This window comes from Stegostoma tigrinum, chromosome 11, assembly GCF_030684315.1.
Source record: "Stegostoma tigrinum isolate sSteTig4 chromosome 11, sSteTig4.hap1, whole genome shotgun sequence".
Taxonomy (NCBI): Eukaryota; Metazoa; Chordata; class Chondrichthyes; order Orectolobiformes; family Stegostomatidae; genus Stegostoma; species Stegostoma tigrinum.
The window spans coordinates 43,351,597-43,371,091 of NC_081364.1; the positions used below are offsets into that span (position 1 = coordinate 43,351,597).

At 39.8% G+C, this 19,495-nt stretch overlaps 1 protein-coding gene across 1 annotated transcript; it reads left to right on the forward strand.

Annotated features, from left to right (window-relative positions):
- Window positions 1–8,664: 8,664 nt before the first annotated feature.
- Window positions 8,665–19,239, forward strand: lmod3 (leiomodin 3 (fetal)). The gene is made up of 3 exons (XM_048547278.2): window positions 8,665–9,074; window positions 9,987–11,417; window positions 18,478–19,239. The coding sequence occupies exons 1-3, from the start codon at window positions 8,781–8,783 to the stop codon at window positions 18,502–18,504; spliced, it is 1,752 nt and encodes a 583-aa protein (XP_048403235.1). The 5' UTR covers window positions 8,665–8,780; the 3' UTR covers window positions 18,505–19,239.
- The last annotated feature ends 256 nt before the right edge of the window (window positions 19,240–19,495 follow it).

The window sequence follows — 19,495 nt, forward strand, 5'->3', positions numbered from 1 at the left end:
ACAAACATGTGCAAGTTCAGGAACAGCTTCTTCCTAGCTGTTATTAGACTGATGAATGGACTCTCTAGCCTCAAATAATGCTGATCTAGCTAATGTTGATCTTGCCTAGCACACACCCTGTGCAATATAACCTGTCTACCTCAGTCTAAGTCTTTTTGATTTGTATATCCTTGCTTACTATGATCTGCCTGTACCGTTCATAAGCAAAGCTTTTCACTGTGTTTCAGTATACATGACAATAAATAATCAATGGAATTGGAAATTAAAATATAATTAAGTGAGTCTAGAAGGAAGAGGAAACTTAGACTGCATAAGAAAGAAGTATGTTTAGCAAGGCTAAGTGAATATATATTGAAGCAAGGAGACTGAGGAATAAGACAGATGGGTTGCAGGCACAGGTTAGCACATGGAAGTCTGATAACATAGCCTTGACTGAGGCTTGTCCGAAAGATGGGCAAATTTGACGGGTTAAAATTCCTAGTTATAGGGCATTCACATGAGATAGGGAGGGGGTAAAAGAGGACAAGAGGTTGGAATATTGATCAAGCAACCAATTACAGCAGTGATGTGGGATGATATCTTGGAAGCATCATCAAATGAGACGAAATGGCTAGAAATAAAAAAAGACATAACAGTGCCTAACATGCTGTTGGGTATGTCCTACTGTCCCTCAAACAGTTAGGAACAAAATAGAGAATCAAATAGATAGTTACATTTTGGAGAAGTGTAAGAATAATAGACAGCAATAGCAGGAGAGTTAGCATCCAAAAATTAACTGCATAGTTTTAGTATGCAAAGTCCAGAGAGAACAAAATTCTTAAATTGCATCCAGGAGAACATTTTTAATCAATGCATAAAAAGCAGAACAACAGACGGAGTAGTTACATAGAAACATAGAAACGTAGAAGATAGGAGCAAGAGGAGACCCTTTGGCCCTTCAAGCCTGCTCTGTCATTATTCATGATCATGGCTGATCATCCAACTCAATAACCTAATCCTGCTTTCTCTCCATAATCTTTGATGCCATTCACCCCAAGTGCTATATCTAGTCACTTCTTGGATACATTCAACATTTTGTCATCAGCTACTTCCTGCAGTAATGAATTCCATAGGCTCACCACTCTTTGGGTACAGAAATGTCTCCTCTTCACTGTCCAAAATGGTCTATCCCGAAAACTCATACTGTGACCCCTGGTTCTGGGAATATCTTCTGCATCTACCCTGTCCAGTCTTGTTAGAATTTTATAAGTCTCTATGAGGTCCTCCCTCATTCGTCTGAACTTCAGTGAAAACAATCCCAACCTCTCTTCATATGTCAGACCTGGTAAACCTTTATTGCAATGCCTCGAGAGCAAGAGCATCCTTCCTCGGAAAAGGAGACCAAGATTGCACACAGCATTCTAGGTGTGGTCAGTCTGGACAGGTGAAAAGCATATCATACTTTTATTCTATGTTCTCAAAGGAGGACACAAATAATGTACCAGAAATGTTGGCAAATGTAGGTGAGGGAGGAACTAAAGGAAATCTATATTAGTAGAGAAACAGTGTTGGTGACATTGATGGGATTGAAGGGCAATAAATCCCCAAAGACTGATAGTCTATATTGGAATTAGAATTAGAATTAAGTTTTATTGCCATGCGTACTGAAGTACAGAAGTACAGGAGTACAGTGAAAACTGTACAATGTCACCTCTCATGGCACCACCGTAGGTACAAAGTACAAAACTTAGATACAAAAAGAGGAATAAAGAGGAAGTGTTTACCTTACAGTGATTCATGGTATAAGTTAGAAATAAGACACAGTTAAAAGGATAAACATTACAGTCAGGTAAACAGATTACATATAAGTATTACATTGTAGTAGAACAGCCCAGGGGGTTCTAACACGTGGTCTGACTGGGCTTGCAAGCCACTGACCACCCGTACCAGATCCCAGTTCAACAACCGATCCATGCCTCCAGACCACTGCGCTCCGGCTCTCAGCCACTCTGCAATGCTCTCGGCCTCCAGTCTGCTCTGCTCCGGCTCCCGGCTGCTCCAAGGTAAGTTTTCTTATAAAAAAAAACTTTTAAAATCTAAGGCAAAAAGAAAGAGGAAGAGAAAGGGGATAAAAAAGAAAAAAGTGGATGGATGGTCAAGCCTGTCTTGGATCACAGCGTGTAACCAAGCAGCTCTTTTCAGATTCGGGTAAATATAATTAAGAGAAGGTTCATCTCACAGCAATTTGCTTAAATGTGAATGTTTATTAAGTAATAATCAATTATTATAGTGGTAATAATAAATAAACAATAAATGGAAAAATCCAAAAAAAGAAGTCTCACACCCTTCTAGAATAAGCAAGAAGCTTCATGTCCACCTGCCCATCGAAGGCTCCTCAGAGGATGGCTGGCCTGGAGGCTTAAGTTTGTTCCTGGCACCATTTACGATTCAGTGCCAAGGCAAAATGTAATAACTTGGAACTAAACTCTCCTTATACAGTGTAACCACAGCAAGGCACAGAAAAACAATTGCAGAAAGACACGTTGATTGTGTCGTCTTTGGCACGTACAGGAATGTTCACAGGACTCATTCAAGGTCATGCAGCTGTTGAATATTATTATTGACTTTCCCAGCGTATTTTCCCATCCTATACAATCTATTTTCTCATGCAGCTGCCAAATATCATCACTAACTTTTCGCTCTTCAGCCTATCCTATATAGAGACCCAGACTGAGGAGTCTGACCTTTTTTTTAGATTCCCTACAGTGTGGAAACAGGCCCTTTGCCCCAACAAATCCGCACCGCCACTTGAAGCATCCCACCCAGACCCATCCCCCTATAACCCACACACCCTGAACACTACGGGCAATTTAGCATGGCCGATCCACCTAGCCTGCACTTCTTTGCACTGTGGGAGGAAACCGGAGCACCCGGAGGAAACCCACGCAGACACGGGGAGAATGTGCAAACTTCACACAGTCACCCAAGGCTGGAATCGAATCCGGGTCTCTGGTGCTGTGAGGCTGCAGTACTAACCACTGAGCCACCGTGCCGCCCCACCTCTGCCTACTCTGCCTCTTACATCCCACTGTACTTAAGGAAGTGATCCAAGAAATAATGGAAGCATTGGTGGTCATCTTACAAACAGTTCCTCTGGATTGAAGGGTAGCTAATGTAACCACTCTAATTAAAAAGGGAAGTAGAGAGAAACCAGGTATTATAGGCCAGTCAATGCCTAATGTCAATGGTGGAGAAAATGCTAAAATCCATTGTAAGAGATTTAATAACAGACCACTTTGGAAACAGTGGGAGGATCATACAGATTCAGCATGGACTTATCAAAGGAAAATCATGCTTGACAAATATACTGGAATTCTTTAAAGATTTAACAAATAAAGATGATGAAGGGGGCCAGCAGATATAGTTTATTTGGACTTTTGGAAGGCTTTCAACAAAGTTACACATAAGAAATTAACAAGTAAGATTAAAACATGTATGATTGTGGACAGTGCATTGAAATTGATAGAAAATTGGTTTTTAGACAGGAAACAAAGAGTATGAATGGGTGGTTTCTTTCTGAATGGCCGTTGTAAATGTTTATGACTGCCCAATGTGTCTGCACTTGTCCAAAGATCTATTTTCATTAACTCTATTTTGCTGCTTTGACCTATAGCCCTGAGGGTAAAGGCATCGTAAATGAATATGTACATACTACTTTGAGTCCATTGAAATGACAGAACCAATGTACATGATCACTATTTGCTACTTAATCTTCCATTAAGCAATGAGGATTGCTAGCTCAGTTGACTGCACAGCTTGTTTGCAATACTAACAGTGTGGATTCAATTCCTACACAAGCTGAGGTTACCATGAAGGACTCTTTCTCAACCTTTCATCTTGCCTGAAGTGTGGTTACCATCAAGTTAAACCATCCCCAGTTTCCTTTCATTCTCTAATGAAATAAAAACCTCAGTTTGGTCGGACTATGGTGACCTTGCATTTTTTATTTAGTAATATTTTGTGGATGTATGTTGGAAAGATTGTGGATCTGTAGCTTGTTTTCTTATATCAATGAAGCTAGCTTAAATTTTATGTGATCTGTCATTTTTATCTCAGGTGTCAAATCAAAGATTAAAGAATGTTAGTGCTATTAATCAAATGCACTGACTGTATTTGATGAACTGCCTATCCCTGTTCTTCTGGGGTGGGAAGCATGGAAATTTGTTGCTGCATTCATTTCGTATTGTAACATAGGGCAAAGCAGTTCCTACACTACACTTCCTCTGTGCTCAGCAGGGCACTGAAAAAGGAGTTCTGGTAACATTTAGTGTTGTCATTCTTCTGTTCCGTCCCCCATAGGAGGAAGTTGCATTAAATGACAACAGGCCAATACTGAATATCATTGCACAATTTAATGGGGAGGCAATGGCTTAGTGATATTCTCGGTGGACTGTTAATCCAGAGACCGAGATAACATTCCAGTTTGCATCCTGCCATGGAAGATGGTGGAATTTGAATTCAACAAAACATTTAGAATTAACCCTCTAATGATTACCATTAATCCATTTGTCAATTGTCAGAAAAACCTGTCTGGTTCACCAATGTCCTTTAGGGAAGGAAACTGCCATCCTTACCTGGTCTGACCTACATGTGACTCCAGACGCACAGCAATGTGGTTGACACTGAACTGCCCTCTGTGGAATTAGGGATGGGCAATAAATGCTGCTTGGTCAACGACACCCTCATCCCATGAATGAATAACAAAAAAAATTCTAAACAAGAGAAAAGGAGCATCAGAGCAGAAAGTAAGCTTGAGGTTCACAGATGAGACATGGGAGGATTTAATGATGGAGTAAAGACATGGTCAACCAGGCAACCTCATGGGCTACTCTCAGAAATGTGTGAAACTAGGCAGCCTAAGAGATCAATTCCTGTTATCTGGACCCAAGGGTCTAGCATGTATCTATTATAGTCTGAGGTTTATAAAATGATAATGTTTTGGAACAGTGTCTTTCAGTTTGGACAAAGTGAAGTGTCATGTGACCTGTGCTGATATCTGCCTGCATCAGCTGTTAAAAGATAACAGACGGCTCAGGTTGCTGTGTTGGGAAGAAGGTGTGAGGCTGCAGACAGCACTGAACATAGCCACAATGCAGGTGACAGACTGACAGTTTCCAAGCTTCAGGGAATGTTGACATCACAGGTTGTAAGGAGTAAAATTTGAACATTTGATTCCAGGATAGAGTTGAAGCCTAAATAATAGTTATTCGGCATTTTTACTTGTGATTCATATTGCAATGAGGAAGGTTCATGAGGAAGCCTTTGTGAAGATTGTGTTACAGGCTTTCCTAAATATCACTGAATATCACAGGTATTAATGTGCCAATGTCTGGGAGAGAGAAAAAGAGCTGGATTATAAATGTTTGACTCACTGCACCATAATGAGGGAAAAAGTTCTTGGTCAGATTGTGAATGCCAAATTTATTGTTAGTTAAAAAATGGTTTTAAGATTTGTCTAGCTCTACCTGAAGGGAGAAATCTCCAGGAAAACTTTCACTTTGAAAGATAGTTCTAGAGGTAAATATTCCTAGGCTGACAGAGGAAAGGATCAGAAATGAAGACTCATTTTAGAATGATTTCTGGACAGCTGAATGTCTACTTAAAGGACTATGTAACATATGCCTGCTGCTGAGTTTATTCAGTGGTGTTAAGATTATGTTCTGTCATTTAAAGTATAAGGTGGCTATAAAAATGCTGATTAGTCAGCTGTGGTTCTAGTCTTGTGTTCTTGTGTGTGTCTAAAAACATTAAATCTTGTCAGTTCTTCTGAACAACTTTATCAGAAGTTTGAATTTCTTTATTGATCTCTACAGTCATCATAACAAGTTTTATACAAGGTCTAATGACGAGACATGACATCCACTAGCAACCACACCACCAACCTCTCATTGTGCTCAATGCATTACGTTGCCATCACTCATACGGTAGAACTTGCTGGCACTCGGTATTGTTGCTGTCCTGTTAATTCAAAGACCAAGATAACATTCTGGGCTTGAATCCCACCATGTCAGGTGGTGGAATTAGAATTCAATAACTATCTGGAATTAAGAATCTAATGATAAACATGTTTCCATTGCTGATTGTCAGGAAAAACGCATTGTGTTTACTCATGTCCTTTAGGGAAGGAACCCGTTATCCTCCCAGTTCTCAATTATGTTCAATACCAAGGGCTCAATTGCAGTGACATTATGATACATGATGCTCTAATTTCTCCATTGGGCTTAGGAAGTCCACGCATCTTATAGACCTCCCTTCTGTTTTCTACTTCTTTCTAATGTATTATTGTCATGCAAAACTCAGGGCAGAATGTTGTGATTATGCTGCACAAAGTTCGGATGATACCCCTTTACAGAAGGTTTCTTCCATCCTTACTTGGTCTGGCCAACATGTGACTCCAGACTCCAAGCAATGTGGTTGATTCTCAACTCTCCTGTGCATAAGGTTGTGTCTTGCTCGCTGAGCTGGCTAGTTCTCATTCAGGCGTTTCTTCACCATGCTAGGTGACATCATCAGTGGAGCCTCCAATGAAGCGTTGTTATTCTATTCCACTTTGAATTTATACTGTCTGGTTCGTTATCGCAAGTAGTGTCATTTCCGGTTTTGACCTATATGAGTTTGCATATGGGGTCCAATTTTCTATGTTTGTTGATTGCATTATGGGTTGAGAACCATGCCTCTAGGAATTCCTGTGCGTGTATATGTTTAGCTTGAGCTATTATGCTTATTTTGTCCCAGTTAAACTGATGGCCTTCATTGTCTGAGTATACTAATGTTAAGGAAAGTTGGTCGTGCTGTTATGCTGCTAGCTTATGTTTCTATATTCTGATGGCTAGTTTCCTTTCTGGCTGTCCGATGTAATGTTTGTGGCAGTCACTGCGTGGTATTTTTTAAACCATGTTCATTCTGCATGTTGTGGGAAAGGGATCTTTAATCCTTGTAAGGGTTTGTCATATGGTAGCTGTGGGCTTGTGCACCACCATGATTCCTAGTGATCTTCGGAGTCTTGTCAGTTCTGACATGTTCTAGATGTAGGGCAGTGTGCCCAATATGTTAGGGCATATTCCACACTGTAGGGATTCTTATGTAGAGCCATTCCTGGTGAAACATTAAGCAGATGAAAACAGGGGCCAATTCGGAAAGAATTATGTTTTAACTTCCTTTCTAATCCCCCTAAAATGTTGAAACAAGGTCAGAGAATCATGGTTTTGACTTCATTGCTTGGTTTACTGTGGGGCTGGGGGAGGGGCTGTGTGCTTTTATGGAAGCCACATGCGTCATGCATCATCTTGAGGAGAGTGCTCACATGGACATCCTTTGTGTATGCTAGGGACAGCCAGACTAATGCTAACCTGTTATCAGGCAGTCCAGCCTGCAGATGTGACCCAAATTTGTCCAAATTTGGATCAAACAGAACCATATAACAAACTTACAATCTCCACAGAAATTTACACACAACATTGTGCTCTTGCTGCAAGATCAGTCCCTACATTGTGTTACTTAAAGGGCCAGGTAGCCAACCTGCAGTATATTTAAGAAGCTTTGCTATTGTCAAGTGTCCTGAAGTACCCGAGTGTGATTTGGAAGCATTGTGGTGAATTGTTAAGAGACAGAGCCTCATCTTGAGAGGAAAGACGATGGGGTGACGTGTCCATTGAAAGGCTGGAGTACCAAACTCAAATGTTAGCAGGCAGCCTGCTCCTCATGCTACCTTGGAACTGAAAGCTCAGACATACAGGATAACTCACGAACCAGTTTTGTGTCTCTCCCACTGCAGAGGCAGAATATCCCTGCTGAGGCAGCAGAGCTGAGGCTAGATCTCTTCTATAATTAAAAAGGTAATCTAAGCTGTCCAACTACCGACTTTAAACTTCAGTTGGACTTAATCAAACTGCAAAAAAAGTCGTTTCTTTATAAATTATGCTTCATTTTATTTGATACGGTCTTAAAGCAATTCTTGAATTCCTGCGGGCACATGTGCATGTGTCCCGTTTTGAAAATAGCCACATGATCCCTCCTGTTACTATAAACTCTAGGCTTAGTAACATTCCTGTCTCTGTTCCCCATTCAGACAATTCCTTTAGCTGGTCCCGACAGGAAATTGTTATTTATGCATCTATATCTCAAGAGGGTTTCAGAATTGGACATGAAGTTGAAGGACAGTCACGGAGTACCGTAACGTTTTGCGCCACTTAAAGTTGCTGGGAAGAAATTATTGGGGAGACTGTATCCGGAAACTCGGAGGGGTAACTTCAAATTCAGCAGATAAGCCAATATCCCACTTGGTCAGCAGTTCTGTCGTCACATCTCTTCCCCGCGAAGAGTTAGTGATCCCACTAAACTCACGGAATGAATACCTTCTCCCAACTCCACTATTAACACATACAGAAAGGTTAATATTTACATTGTAAATGCTCAGTCCTAATCATCTTGAGGTTAGGCTGCCAAGCGAATGTTCTCGAAAACCTTCTCTGACCTGTAGTGAAAGGGACCCAGCTGGAGTGAAATGTCAGGGTGACTCCTGCAGCTGACAGAAGCTGCTGGGGAAAAAAAAAGCCCAGCGCAGAAAGGCTGCAGTGCCCAGGAATACTTTGGCAGAGAGCTGTGCTTAATATAGACCGCAGCCCTGGCTTACTGCTGCGTACTGGCTTCTGAATCATTTGCTCCGGGAAGAGCGAGAGACGAGAAGTCTCCGGCTAAACTCCAGACTTGCCCCAACAATCTTCTTGCGAAAGGCACCAACCATGTCGGACTGCAGTCACGAATCTGATGACAAAGAGCCCAACAGCGGGGAGCTGGATGAGGACGAAATCCTGGCAACTCTGTCTCCTGAAGAATTGAAGCAACTGCAAAACGAAATGGAAGATCTGGACCCTGACCCGCTTGTGCCCTTAGGGCAAAGGCAGAAAGACCACACGGAGAAGGCTCCCACTGGCTCCTTCGATCACAGGTCCCTGATTGACTACTTGTACTGGGAGAAGGAATCGAGCCGACTGCTGGAGGAGGAAAGGATCCCGGTCACTCTGCTGAGCAGCGAGGTGAGCGGGTGCTGAGGAGGAGCAGGCAGAACTGGAAATGGGCTACAAGAAAGCGGAGTGAATCTGACTCAATAAAACTCATTGTAACCACATACAGAAACAGCGTGAAACATGTATCATTGTACTCCTAGAATATCCAATGATGTTCTTTCCATTCCTCACAATATCTATTGTACCGGGGATATTGTGACTCCAACACACAAACTGGACTGTATTCCTCCTGGTTCGGCCCAAGACTCATTATATGCCCATGTTTCCACCACCACTGGGGTGGCGGGGTGGCTCAGTGGTTAGCACTGTGGTCTCACAGCGCCAGTGACCCGGATTCAATTCCATCCTTGGGTGACTGCCTGTGTGAAGCTTGCCCATTCTTCCCATGCCTGCGTGAGTTCCCTCCGGATGCTCCAGTTTCTTCCGACAGTGTAAAGATACATAGGGTAGGTGGATTGTCCATAGCATGCAGGCTATGTGGATTAGCCATGGCAAATGCAAGGATAGAGTTTGGGTGGGATGCTCTTCAGAGGGTCAGTGTGGACTTGATGGGCTGAATGGCTTGCCTCCACATTGTAGGGATTCTATGTGGAATATAATCCTGCATGTGTATGCAGCCAGATATACAAATAGCTACTTAACATGTTCACTTTAGCCTCGAGTGTTAGCTGGCTAGACTGTGATGTATTAATTCATTTCCTTGCTCATTTCCCAAGGGAGTTAAATTTGTACTCTACTGAAATGAAACAGCAGATATCTTTAAAAGGGATTTAAGGAATTTCTAATTGATTCAGATTTTTATGAGAAAGTTGTCTTGTATAGCGAGAGTAATGTTTATAATGCTTGTGCTTGAACTTTATTTGAAATATGAAACTGAACATTGCCAAAAGACACAAAACTGAAAGTCTCTCCTTCCAACAGCAAACTGTAGAAGGAAGAAGTGAAGATCCACCAGCTGATAAGGAGTGTGAGGAAGAAAAGTGCAAGAATGAAAGAGACAGCGATAAAGAAGAAGACAGTACTGAACATTTGAATGGAAATGGTCAGTGGATTAAGAAAGTGGAAGATGATAAGCAGGAGAACAAAGAGATCAAATACAAATCAGAGAAAGAGAAGGAGACAGTAGAGATGATGAAGGCACAGCAAGTCAAAGATCCACCAGTGACTGAACCTAAACCTCAAACTGAAGGGAATGGCAGTAACCAGCTGGCGGAATCAGGGAAGACCGGCCCAGCTCAGCCTAATGATCAGCAGAAGATTGAAGACCCCATTCCCTTGTGCAACAAGAGAGAGCCTGGTTCCTCTGCTGAAGAACAGGTTGAATGCAACGACAGCAAAAAAGGCAACAAAGAAGAAATTTCTACACCCCCTAAAGAAAGCCAAGAAAATACTGAGGTGAAGCCAGGAAAAGGAAAAGCAGGAAAGAAGATAGGATTGGACAGTAGTTTCCTCAAACTGACTGCAAGGCCTTCGGGAAACCCAACGCTTGTAGATGAGTCATTGGCTGATATTCGCAAAAACAAACCTGACCTTAAAGAGGTCAACCTGAACAATGTGGAAAACATCCCGAAAGATATGCTGAAAAATTTTGTGGAAGCTTTGAAGAAGAACAAACATATCACTTCATTCAGCATCGCAAACACAGGTGCTGATGATGAAATCGCCTTTGACATAGCCAACATGCTAAGAGAGAACAAAAAAATTGTGACCCTTAATATTGAGTCCAATTTCATCACAGGAAAAGGCATTGTGGCTATCATGAGGTGCTTACAGTTCAATGAGACTCTCACTGAGCTGAGGTTTCACAACCAGAGACATATGTTGGGTCACCATGCTGAGATGGAGATTGCCAGACTTCTCAAAGCCAACACCACCCTTCTGAAGCTGGGTTATCACTTCGAGCTGCCAGGGCCTAGAATGGTCGTCACCAACTTACTATGTCGCAATCTGGATCAACAGAGACAAAGGAGGTTGGAACAGCAAAGAAACCAGTTCATGCAGGAACAAGAAGTGACAATGAATGCCTGTCAAAAAATTAACCCAGGCCTGCTGGAGATGTTGGGTGAATATGTGCCCAATCACTCCACTTTCTGTGAAGAGCCTCCTCTCCCACCAAAAACCTGTTACAATCGTCCAAAGAACATTGTTCGAGTACAACTCAGAAAAATTCCCAAAAAACAAAGTAAAATTAAAGCTGGTACTACAGATGGGAATGACAAGCCAAACCTGAAGGCAATGATAAGTTCACTAAAGCCAGTTCCCAGGTCTCGACAAGCACCTTTAGTTGAAAATACCCCTCGAGATCGGTTGTTAAATGATATTCGTCAGAGTAACGTGGCTTATTTAAAACCTGTGAGTAGTATTTCCATAAATTCCCAGAGATGTTTTATAACTTCTTTCCAATCAACACCGTTCATGACTGGTATCAAATTTCCTTGTGTAATTAAGCCTTTAATAGGTTAATAGCAAGCTTATTTGTAAACATTTTTATAAAGTAAACATTCAATTTTAGAAATGATTAAACAAAATACAACAGATGCTGGAAATCTGAAACAAAAAGATAAGTAAACCCCGGAAAAACTCAACAAATCATGCATCTTTGAAAAGAAAGGAAAATGTCCATTTTTCTGGCATGGTTCTTTTTCAGAACTGAAAGATTTCACAGACAATTGCTTAGCTCTGCCTTTATTTTGGGATTTGTTAAATTTTATTTTTTCCAATCCAACCCATGCCCTTTCCAATCCCTGCAAAAAAAACCTAAAATAATATTTATTTTGTTTATGGACCATGCAAACTTCCATGACTATACTGCTTCATAATTATTCTCAGGTATCTATGAATTCCCATTCAAATTCACAATCTCTCTCAGGTATTCATTATTTTCTGCTTAAAAATGTAGCTCAGTGTGTAGTCATACATATTCCTCACTCTCCAGAAAATTCCTCAGAATTCATTGCTTCACTTCGGTCATACGTTCTATCCCGCTCATTATGCAATATAAGTATTGTTTTTCAATGTTTCATGTTGAATGTCTTCAGTTCTACATAAACATAAGTAATATGTAAGAATGAACACTTTGCCTCACCTCAATCGTCCCTATTTTATGCCACTGTGAGATAACAAAAAGCTACAATGCTGAAATACGCCATGTCATTGATGATTGTGTTTAATGTGAATCTTGTAGTTTAAAAATGGAACTCTTTCTAAATGTGCATCACCTGCCAACACTTTGTTCCACAGTGTAACTTTTTACACATACAAAAATGACCTCTCCTTCCAAAATGCAAACTTATTGTTTCATCCAAAAATCATGAACTAAAGCGAAATTAATTTGCAAGCAGGATATTAGGCTGTGTGTGAAAATTTCTCAGACTCATTGATGCTACTTACCTTGTGCACAGCTGAATTATTGCAAAATCATTGTACAAAGTCTGCCATTTTTAGTCTATTTAATTCAATGGGTAGAAATGTAGTGCTATGTGCCTGCATTCTTCCAATTGCTAAATATGAGATACTGACAATACCTTGTGAAATCTATTTAATTTAATAAGCTCTTCTAATATTATCTAAATATTGTACCACTATCACCATACCCAAACGCAATCATTGCACTCATATAAAAGGCATATAAAAGCAGTGAAAAGGGTTATCACCCATTGAATTATGAAGAGAAGTTAAAAGGGTATGGTATTCTGCTTAATCATAACCTATTTCTGGATATTGTAAAAATGTTTACACACTTATTATTAACTCTTAGTTGCCCCTATTAATGCGTTGCATTAAAATTGTCTGGTAGAAATGATGTAAAAAGCCTAAAATGATCATTGTTTTAACAATAGTAGAATGGGGATGTTTTAACATCTGTTCTCATTTATGATGTTTCTGAAATCATATTCCCTAATAGCACTTTCAGAAAAGTTCCACTGAAAACATCTATTCCTAAACATGTCAGCAATTTTTAAATATGTTTACTTAAGTAAATGAACAACTAAAGAAAAATGACGCTATCTTCCTTTAAAATATTAAGGTGAAATGACAATTTAGCAGGACATTGTTATCTCACTTGGAGAATACTCTGTTTTCATCGAGTAATGAAAATTGGGATATTGGCATCTAAATTTTTTTTTAACTTTTGGTACTATTCCTTCTTCTCCTCCTTCTCTCTTGAAGAGGCTAATTCATGCAAGGGTAATGGGCCTGATATTATTTTAGCACCCTTCTTTTCAAAGGCTGCATAAGGTTCCTATGTATGTCGCAACCTCTAATATCTAGTTGGAGTGAGCCTTGTTAATCTCTACACAGCAGTATTTCAGCAGTACAGCTCATTTTTAACTACACCGCCATTTAATTTCCATTGAAGTATACCACATAGTTATTGGAGCCGCTACAATAACCACAGAGGAACAGTGGCCTATTCTAATGTCTATACTCCTCTCCTGGTTGGGATAAGTGATCAAAAATGTAACCCAGGACTTTTATATTCTTAAAGCTCAGTACGAGCATAAACTGCGGTCAGGTTGGTTAGCTCAGTTAGCTAGATAGCTGGTGTGTAATACAGGGTGACGCTATTAGTGTTGGTTCAATTCTTGCATGAGCTGAGGTTACCATGAAGGATGCTCCTTTTCACCCTTTCCACTTGCCTGAAGTATGGCAACACTCAGGTAAAACAATCACAAGTTATCTCTTTCCAAATGGTAGAGCAAACCTGTGGTCTGGTATGACTGTGGAAACGTTACCTTTTAAATTGCATGAGTTTGTTGACTTGCTTGCCGAGCTGGCTCGTTTTTGTTCTGACGTTTCGTCACCATGCTAGGTGACACATCAGTGGCTCCTCTGATGAAGCAGTTATTCTATTCTGCTTGGAATTTCTACAGTCTGGCCCGTTATGGTGAGTACAGTCATTTCCAGTTTTGATCTGTATGGGTTTGGGGTCCAATTCTGTATGTTTGTTGGTTGCATTATGGGTTGAGAACCATGCCTCTAGGAATTCCCATGCATGTCTATGTTTGGCTTGGGCTACTATGGTTACCTTGTCACAGTTAAATTGATGGCCTTTATTGTCTGAATGTACCAATACTAAGGAGAGTTTGCTGTGTCATTTTGCTGCTAGCTGATGTTCCATATATTCTGGATATATGGCTATATCCAGATATGGCTAGTGACGAAATGTTTGAACAAAAACAAGCCAGCTCGGGGAGCGAGTCAACAACCTCATCCACAACCTGGGCCACAGATGTTTGCCAAAACTTCTAAATTGCATTTAGTAACATGGAATTTAAATAAACATACATGGTCCTAAACACTCCTTGCAGGTGAAACAGTAATTTGTAGGTACTGTATTTTTATTCACATTGTAATATGCTCTACATTAGGGGATCTACACAAATTGGGTGTTTACTTTCAGATATAACTCCATTCAGTCCACAATCCTGACCTGGGGCCTCTAATGATTATCATTTTAATTCTCTACATTGTTCTCACACTGGCCTCTCTGTGCTCAGCTTCCTGCAGTGTTCCAATGATGTCAAAGTATTCAAGGATCTGAACTTCATCTTTTTGATAAGACACTTTAGAACCATCTGGACTCAACATTAAGCTCACCATCCTCACACCATAATTTATGCCTCCATTTTGTTTGTTTATTCTTTGTAAAACAATGGATTCTTTGCTCTCCCACCGCAACTTCCTTTGGTCGTGCATCAACAAGTATTTTGCAGTCTAATTTCTCATTTCCTCCATCTTATTACAAACTTTTCCCTTTGTTCTCCTTTTCATTCCTCTCTTTCATTTGTTTAAAATCCACACCAATACTCCTGACACCCACTTGCCAGTCATCTGGAACAGTTGTGAGTGCACTCTTGGTCCAGAATGTGAACTCACTCGTAGCCCCTGACAAAAGCACTGGCAATTAAAATTCTCTTTGCTGAATACTTACTTTTTTCCACAACCAGAGAGAATCTGCCTGCCTTTAGAGCTGTGTCTGCATTTGTACCGCACATAATCTCAACCAATGATTTAAACAATTTAGAACAGTTTAAAAACTGCTTCTTCCTCCATGTTTCATGCATCCAATATTTTTGCAACCTGTGTGGAGATAATTTTATTTATTGTAACAAACTGAGTTCAATCCTGTTTGTGCAGCCTGGTTCTGGTGATAATCTTTGAACTGAATTTATTCCATGGACTGCCGTTTTGAAAAAAAATCAGGAAAATTTACAATGGTTGAATCTTGTGGCAATGCAGTATCTAATAATTATAAATCCTTAGAATAGAATTTTAATCTGTTATGAAAACAGAGTGGTTAATTGCAATCCATCATTAATAATGATAGCAAAATACTTTTGAAGAAGCTAACCAATCTCTTCTATAGTATGAAAGATTGATGTTATTGGCTGTGTCAGCACATGTGTGGGAAGTGCTCCTCCTGGTGTTGGAATATCATAAGCAGATCTTAAAACCTCATACACTCCAACTTTTCTCAGTTCTGATGAAACATCATGAACCTGAAACATTAACTCTGTTCTCTTTCTACAGGTGCTGCCTGGCCTGCTTTATTCTCTAAAACTGTTTATGAAAGTTAGAGGGTTTATTTTAATGGCAAATGTGGTATATCTGAATTTTTAGAAGGCATTTGATTGGTGCCAAACTCAGGGGATTGGGAGTAATATATTTGCATGGGTTGGACACTGATTCATAGACTGAAAATAGAGAGCAAAATAGGTCATTTTTGGGTTGTAACGAGTGAATGACACAAGGATCACTTATTTAAAATCTATATTGATGACAGCACTGAGTTTAATATTTCCAAGTTTGCAGAAAATACAATCTGAGGTGGGTTAGTAAGCAATAAGGAGGCTAAAAAGAAGCTGTAAAGAGATAAAACTCAGATAAGTGACTGGGCAAGTAAGTGGCCAATGGAAAATATTGTGAAGTAATGTAAAATTACCCATTTATTAGGAAAGTAGAAAGGCAGAACTCTTTTTTAAAAGTGAGAAATAAACAAATGTTGGCATTCAAAAAGATTTGCGTGTTCATGTACATAGGCATAGAAAGGCTACATGCAGCTACTGCAAGTAATCAAGGAGGCAAATGGTTTGTTTGCCTTTTGATATGGAGTTTGGAATATAAGAATAAAGAGGTCTTCCAATAATAATATGAGCCTTACTGTAATGCTGGAGTACTGCATAAAATTATGTTCTCATTACTGGAAGGAAGATGTACTGGTGTTAGAGGGGGTTGCAGCAAAATCTCCCTACATCATTTTCTGGGATGAAAGAGATATCCTATAAGAAGAAATTGAATAGAATGATGCTATGTGCATAGCCCCAATGAGGAGAGAAGATTTCATTGAAACACAGAAAGTTCTCAGAGATTTTATGGGAGAGGTGCCAAGCTAGCACTTCTTCAGATTGAAGACCATGATTTCAGGAAAACACAGTGGCAATTTTGGACTGAGATGAGGGGAAGTTCTTTTGGGATCTTTGGAATATCCTACTTCAGAGGGTTATGGATGCTCAGAGGTTGAACATTTTCATCCTCTCCTGTATTAGTTCACACTTATCAACACTTATTAAGCAGCACAACAGCTCAACAGTTAATACTGCTGCCTCGTAGTGTCAGGGATCCAAGTTTGATTCCAGCCTTGGATGACTGTCTGTGTGAAGCTTGTACATTCTCCTCATGTCTGCGTGGCTTTCCCCTGGGTGCTCTGGTTCCTCCCACAGTTCAAAGATATGCAGGTTAGGTGGATTGGTAATGCTAGGTTTCCCTTAGTGTGCAGGCTAGGTGGATTAGCCATGGGAAAAGCAGGAATGGGAGGGCGGGATGTTCTTTGCAACATTGGTGTTGACTTAATGGGCTGAGTGGCCTGCTTCCACTGTGTAGGGATTCTATCCAAATGGCTGTTAATTTTCTTGCAGATTGTTTCTAAAAGCTTTCCCACACCAGTGTTAAACCAACTGGCCTGTAGTTGCCAGGTTTACCTTTCTCCTCTTATTTTGACAATGTCAGTAACATTTTCAATGCCCAGCCTTCTAGCAATACCCTGTATTTAGGGAGGATTGTGATCAGCACTTCCACAATTTTTACCCTTACTTTCCTCAGCAACCCGGGATGCATTCCATCTGGACATGGTGACCTATCTACTTTGTGTATTGCCTGTCTTTCCAAGACCACTTTATCTTTTTCCTTAAGCTCAACTAGTATCCCATCAGCCAAACTAGCCTTAAACAGATTTTGGACAGAATTTTTTACATTGTCTTTACTGCAGCAATGAAGAAAGTTAATGCTGATGTCTTTTGCCACATGAAACTATTATCTTGTAAAGTCAAGAATTAGAAGCTCATAGCAGTGTTTAGCACACGCAAATGAAACTTCTTTGTCTACTTTCACAGCTGTGTTCACTCATTTAAATAGTTTAATGTCTCAACAAAGTCAGAAATATGATAAAAATATGAATAAAGTGTTATATAGATACCAGAAACAATAATTTATCTGTTTAGGACATAACCCAATGTGATTAAGGTGCCTAATGAATATCTATGGGAGACATTGTGCCTATCTTCTATGTGAATTTAATTTTGAACAAAGACATAAGAAATGGAAGATAAGACACCTTTCACTCCTGCCTGTACATTGGCAAATTTACTCAAGTATCTGGACACAAAGGTTTAAAGAACTGAAAGAAATATTTCAAACAATGACTAATGACATGAAATTGCCAAATCATTAATAAATTGTTCTAGTTGTGATGTTACTTACTTTAAGCATTATAATAGCTCTGTGCTTAAATGTAGTTACAGTACTAAATATATTTCAATGAAATATTTCAAAACAATGATCACTTTTACCTCTTTGCTTGCCAATATTCATGTATCTTGCCCCCTGAAGGTGTTGATTCATGACTGAGAAACTGAGCAGCCCTTAATCTCTCACGCATGCAAACTCAGTGATTAGGAAAGCAGCAGAAAATGGCCAATTTCCTTTTGCTTTCTTTCTCTTTTCAAAATTTTAAACCGTAACAGACGTATTATACAGATAAAACAGAAACAGCCATAAATAACGCGACAGTATAATCATTTCTGACAATTTCTTATAGTTAATATTCCTTCTTTAATCACCATCGCGCAAAACAAATTAAATGGCCTTTCATCTGGATTGTTGTTTGCTGAATATTTCTGTGCACAGATTACACGTTGCATTTACTACAGAATGCTGAGCATACTTAAATAACCTTCCTTGGGTGATGTTAACCATTCTGGGATATTGCAAAGTTCTGATTGTGCACTATGAAACTAAATGCTATTTCTTTAAGGAAATATGCTGCCCATAACAAAGAAGCCTGTGTAATTATTTCATAATTAAGTTATACAGATGCTGAAATTCATACTTTTCTCCTTGTGTTGTTTCATAGGTTCCACTTCCAAAGCTGTTGAGTTGAGCCAGTATGCCAGCAGCTTGGCTAAAATTTCAGAGCTGTGCAACAATAGGGATGGAGTGTCACAATCAAACATGGACAGTTTCCTGAGATAGTAGGAGCTGCAGATGCTGGAGAATCTGAGATAACAAGGTGTAGGGCTGGATGAACACAGCAGGCCAAGCAGCATCAGAAGAGCAGGAAGGCTGACGTTTCAGGCCCCGACCCTTCTTCAGAAAATGGTAGGCATCCTTAGAAGAGGCTTCGCAGTGGAGTTTAAATTGTTTCAGAGATAATAGGAGGTGCAGATGCTGGAGAATCTGAGATAACAAGGTGTAGAGCTGGATGAACAGCAGGAATAGACAATCTTAGAAGAGGCTTCGCAGTGGAGTTAAAACTGTTTCAGAGATAGTAGGAACTGCAGATGCTGGAGAATCTGAGATAACAAGGTTTAGAGATAGATGAACACAGCAGGCAGAAAACAAGGTGAAGAGCTGGTTGAATACAACAGGCAGATAACACGGTGTAGAGCTGTCTGAAGAAGGGTCTTAAAAAGGGTCTAAATCCAAAACATCAGCATTCCTGCTCCTCTGATGCTGCTTGACCTGCTCTATTCATCCAGTTCTACACCTTGTTATCTTGGACAGTTTCCTTCTGTTTGCATTTCTGTGTGGGAACAATTAAGAACAGTTTAAAGGTTTTGTTATTATACAAATTATCTGTATTAAAAGCCTATTGTCTGAGAAAATTATTTATTCACTTTGATTTGTATCTTTGAATCTGGAATGTATAATAAAATAAAAATGATTGAAACATGATCTTCACATTTATTTTCCAGTTTATTACATTTTTTTCAATTAATTTTCTTTAGCATTAGTGAACTCATTACAAACGAAGGCCGGTGACCAGCAAAATTCCATTTCAGAATTTTTATTTGAACTTCGCACAAGATTACTGAATAATGCAGCAGTCAAAGAGTTACTACGAGTCATCAGCAGAATTTAGGTTTTCTCCA

What these genes read in the sequence shown, in the direction of transcription:
- lmod3 (XM_048547278.2), top strand. Translation starts at nt 8,781, where the DNA reads ATGTCGGACTGCAGTCACGAATCTGATGACAAAGAGCCCAACAGCGGG. An exon ending in TCACTCTGCTGAGCAGCGAG is followed by an intron (nt 9,075 to 9,986) that starts GTGAGCGGGTGC and finishes TCCTTCCAACAG; the next exon opens with CAAACTGTAGAAGGAAGAAG. An exon ending in ACGTGGCTTATTTAAAACCT is followed by an intron (nt 11,418 to 18,477) that starts GTGAGTAGTATT and finishes GTTGTTTCATAG; the next exon opens with GTTCCACTTCCAAAGCTGTT.